The sequence below is a fragment of the Sinocyclocheilus grahami genome, unplaced genomic scaffold (assembly GCF_001515645.1).
Source record: "Sinocyclocheilus grahami isolate Dianchi unplaced genomic scaffold, SAMN03320097.WGS_v1.1 scaffold576.1, whole genome shotgun sequence".
In the NCBI taxonomy this organism is placed as follows: Eukaryota; Metazoa; Chordata; class Actinopteri; order Cypriniformes; family Cyprinidae; genus Sinocyclocheilus; species Sinocyclocheilus grahami.
Window position 1 is genome coordinate 989,160 of NW_015505755.1, and position 5,067 is coordinate 994,226.

Genomic DNA, 5,067 nt, shown 5'->3' on the forward strand with positions numbered 1-5,067 from the left:
AAACATCCGTTTCGATACACGTCTCAGGAGCACGATGCCGGCTCAGCATCGTGATGTCTATCAGCCATCGGCCCAACCCTAGTTAACAATGAACAATCATAATGATAAAAAGGGTTAAATAGAGTAGGGTTAAAAATACAACTTTCTCTTAAATCAACTTGAAATCAAACAAATCAACATGATAAGGACAACATGACGCATGATGTCCGGATCGCATTCATACTTAACGCATTCAGGCCAAAGAGTATGTACTCTTTTAGCGCTTGTTAAGTAAGCATTTATTGAAATTAAGTACCTACTCGGAGAGTATGCGGTTTCGGACGCAGTGACTCTCTTATTAAAACAGTTCTATGTCGCCACCTACTGAAATCACGAAATAAAAAATTGGAGGAATTTATTATTGCTAAATTATTTCTGGAAATATCACTTTTTTTTTTTTTTTTTAAAGTGTTGACCCTTTTCTTAAGTGAAGCAGTGTAAGATAGTCTTAAGTTTCTACTTTTACAGATTACTACCCTTTGTGTTTTCCTTTTCATTTATCAATAAAATGTTTTGACATTATGGAAAAGACAAATACACAAAGTATTGTCTGAGGGGGAAAAAAGGAAAAAACAAAACATTAAAACAAACAACTTAACTAATACTTTTGGAGACAAGGAGGTTTAATTTCTAATATTTATTTTTGTATGTTTTTCTTGTAATCTCATTACCTCAAAATCAGAGAAGACAAAATCAAAACTGAGTGGCCATCCAAGCTAATGTAGTTTATGGACACACATTTAAATGCTTTGCACATATACAAAGATAACGAGGCACGCAATGTGTTGAGGCATGAACGGAAACAAGAAAAAAAAAACGACCAAACAAAAAGTTAAATAAACATTCCCTCCACTGGTTATACACAAGAAGTAATTTTACACTATCGCCATGGAAAGAAATTTCACACAGCCTCACTCTTAAATCAACTCATAACGAAGACTTTCCATTTTTAATCTCTAGTTTCTTTTTTGATGCATTTAAAGAAAAATGCTATTTACAAAATCATACTTCTGACACTGTGAAGATTCAATAACTGGAGATAGTTTCTTTGTAATTTATGCATTACCCTTTAATTTAAATGTTAGAAAAAGAAAAAAGTTATATTTACAAGGGAAAACTCCAAATCTTAATTACTTATGTGAGTCGCAGTGACCAATGTGCATGTTTGCTGTATTCCGTTCCAACTAAAGAAGCAGATGTGTTGATTTCTTCAAATGGTTGAATATGCACTACTAATGCGCACACACACACAGCAAAGTAAATGGAATTTGTTGATTCAAGATTGTTGGTGAAAAGCAGAGTCTCTGTGGCAACAGATCAACAGAACAGCACTCAGGTACCTCCCTATGGCGGAGAAGAGTTCAGTCTCATGTGAGATTGCTTTCATTTAATCCACTTTGACCACGCTGTAGATCTTGGTGACAAACCAAAAGCAGGCAAAGAATCCAATTGTACCTGGAGGCAGAAATACACAAGAGATCCAGATTACTAAAACACTACAGTTTTACCTGAAGCATTACTATTTATCCCCAGTCAAAACAGCACATAAAGACAGTCTACAATAGGGGTCGACCGATTATCGTCCTGGCCGATATTAATCATTTTTATGATTATCCGTATCGGTCATTTTCAAAACCCATTCGCCGATAAAATAACTTAATTTTGAAATGCGTTATTTGGCTCTGATGCAGCCTGTGAGAACTCACCACTCTGTGGCCTAAAGCAATCTCCACCCACCGCCCATCTGATTTGTTGGGAGTCACGAGTCCGACCAATCAAAGCGGAATTCACTCTCACTCCGAAAGCGCTTGCTAACTGCAGCTGCTTCGGTGATCACGCATCAGTTGTCTCTCAAAGGTAAGGCAGCAGCAGACGTTGCTTAAGTTGCAATAAATCACAATCCACTAACATTACACTGAAGTTGCAAAACACCTCAATATCATCTATGATTTCTGCGATGCAGAAAATGTGGACGGAATCGCGGAATCCAGTCATATAAATGGAATTTACTGTATGACGCAGAATGTCACGGAATTTGTCAAAGTTTGGATGAATTAATCAAAAGTAGGTCAGTACACTTAAATAGAGGCACGATACGGACTAGTATCTGTAAATATTAAGCCACAAAAATACTATTTAAATATGAATCCTGCATGTTCTGCGTGTCTCTGTGTATGTAAATGGCACAGACGCGGGGTTTTGTTTTCTACACGTACAAAGTGTGTGACGCTCGCGGTGATTTCAGCTTCTGTCGTCTCACTACATGAGGACATAAATACATGAACAACATCTCCAGAACTGCTCTGACTCCCTCTGAAAGTCCCTTCATGATCATTTGACAGTTTCATTTGAGTAAAACTATCGCAGTGTTTCCCAGAGACTTACACTCTATTTATGGCGGCATATATATGCAAATTCATTCTCTGGCGGCAGCAGGAGGTGCTGTTAGAGTGATAGAGATCGAGGTTTCCCCGGTAACGCTGTACACAAAGCAACGATCTGCTCACAAACGCTGCTTTATCAGACATTACATGCAAGATGAAATGAAAATGACATCCAACATTTTTTGAAGACAGTCGGTTTCCTTCAGAAAAACACCCGCACTGGGTTTCAATTTTGAAACGTGCAGTGCTTATGTTTATTCAACGAAGTCGAAGCCTTTTGGAAAATCTATTTGTGGCGGTCAGTTTTGATATTGTGGCGGGTAGGGCTGAACGATTTTGGAAAATAATCTAATTGCGATTTTTTTTTACCAATATTGCGATTTAATATGCAATTATTTTTTTAAAGCTCTTTATGTTCTGTATTATTCAACAAAGACAAGCTATAAATCATTGTATAGTATGACCAACACAATATTATATACATTAAACACAAATGTTCTTTTCTGTAGGCCAGGCCTATATGTTACGATGAAATTAGGTGATGCATGAATTGATATGATTATTTAACAACTACAATCACCGTAGTATATTGACTGATTTGTTGAACTTCCAACCTTGTAAGGATGTAATAATTATGTTTAAATAAGCCTGGCGTAAACATTAATATGAAAAGTCTGTAACAAATCACACAAACTAAAGTAGATTGTAGAAATATAAAAACAAATCTGTTGCTTTACCACACTACTTTAGATAATTCACAGTGTCACTGTAATAAACGTATGTAAACATGTGCACTGCACTTTTTAAACACGGTCTGTTAACTTTAGACCAGTGCTTCACAAACTTTTTTGGTCACGCCCCCCTTTAAACCTATAAAAAAAATCTGCCCCCCTTTCCAGAATCCCCATCCCACCTCAAACTACCAAATAATTTCACTAAACATTATGAAAAATAAATGCTTTTTTAATAAAAAAAAAACCTACAGGGAAAAAAACACCTGCATCACTTGAAACATCGAAAAATAGCATGGAGAGAATAACTTATTATTATTATCTCTCTGTTATTTCAACCCTCTACGGACACCTTGGCAATTGAATCGCCATTGGCTAGTCAATTTTTTTGTTTACTCGCCAGACTGAAATACTATACTATACTATATATACAGTGGGTACGGAAAGTATTCAGACCCCCTTAAATTTTTCACTCTTTGTTATATTGCAGCCATTTGCTAAAATCATTTAAGTTAATTTTTTTTCCTCATTAATGTACACACAGCACCCCATATTGACAGAAAAACACAGAATTGTTGACATTTTTGCAGATTTATTAAAAAAGAAAAACTGAAATATCACATGGTCCTAAGTATTCAGACCCTTTGCTCAGTATTTAGTAGAAACACCCTTTTGATCTAATACAGCCATAAGTCTTTTTGGGAAAGATGCAACAAGTTCTTCACACCTGGATTTGGGGATCCTCTGCCATTCCCCCTTGCAGATCCTCTCCAGTTCTGTCAGGTTAGATGGTAAACGTTGGTGGACACCCATTTTTAGGTCTCTCCAGAGATGCTCAATTGGGTTTAAGTCAGGGCTCTGGCTGGGCCATTCAAGAACAGTCACAGAGTTGTTGTGAAGCCACTCCTTCATTATTTTAGCTGTGTGCTTAGGGTCATTGTCTTGTTGGAAGATAAACCTTCGGCCCAGTCTGAGGTCCTGAGCACTCGAGAAGGTTTTCGTCCAGGATATCCCTGTACTTGGCCGCATTCATCTTTCCCTCGATTGCAACCAGTCATCCTGTCCCTGCAGCTGAAAAACACCCCCACAGCATGATGCTGCCACCACCATGCTTCACTGTTGGGACAGGTGATGAGCAGTGCCTGGTTTTCTCCACACATACCGCTTAGAATTAAGGCCAAAAAGTTATATCTTGGTCAGACCAGAGAATCTTATTTCTCACCATCTCACAACTCCATGCGGGCTTTCATGTGTCTTGCACGGAGGAGAGGCTTCCGTCGGGCCACTCTGCCATAAAGCCCCGACTGGTGACAATATAAAAACGCACTAGGGATTAATGAGCTACTGGATTCATGAATATTAATCATGTGCGTTTGCTTGAACTGATTCTCTGAAATCAAAACCGGGACGATACTAGGTGAGCACCAGCCAATGAGATTGTCGTTTGCGCATTAGTTCCGCCTACTACAGGATAACCCGGCAGTTCTTAAAAGCTGAAGAATTCCAAAAGGAACTCTGTTATTTTTACAGGAAAATAAAACAAAGTATATCGTTTACATGTAGCGCATCAATTCTGCATGTTATGTAAACTCTCGCTCTTTGAGCGTGAGAGAAAGCGACGGCGAGGTGTGCGCCTTCACACTAGAAACACATTACACCAAATACACAAACACAGGTGCGCTGCGCATCCATTCAAATGAACTGAAAAATATCACAGATCGCTTGATGGAGAGTGAAGCTCTGAAGTGCTCAGAGTGTTCTGTGAGTGAAAATATATCTGTGCTAATCATATACTCAGCCTCCATCACACACTGGCAAGTAAAATCTGAGAATTTATTAGCCATTGGCTAATATTAGACATCATTTAGTCGCCCAGAGTGAAGATTTAGTCGCATATGCGAGTGATTTACTCG

General features: G+C 38.2%; 1 protein-coding gene across 1 annotated transcript in view; it reads right to left on the reverse strand.

The window, feature by feature from the left end:
• Positions 1-689: 689 nt before the first annotated feature.
• The window catches only part of LOC107556717 (transmembrane 9 superfamily member 2), a 27,048-nt gene continuing 22,670 nt past the window's right edge, over positions 690-5,067 (reverse strand). The window contains exon 17 of the mRNA XM_016239903.1: positions 690-1,494. Coding sequence (XP_016095389.1) covers positions 1,427-1,494 — 68 coding nt within the window. The 3' untranslated portion in view covers positions 690-1,426. The remainder of the gene's footprint in view (positions 1,495-5,067) is intronic.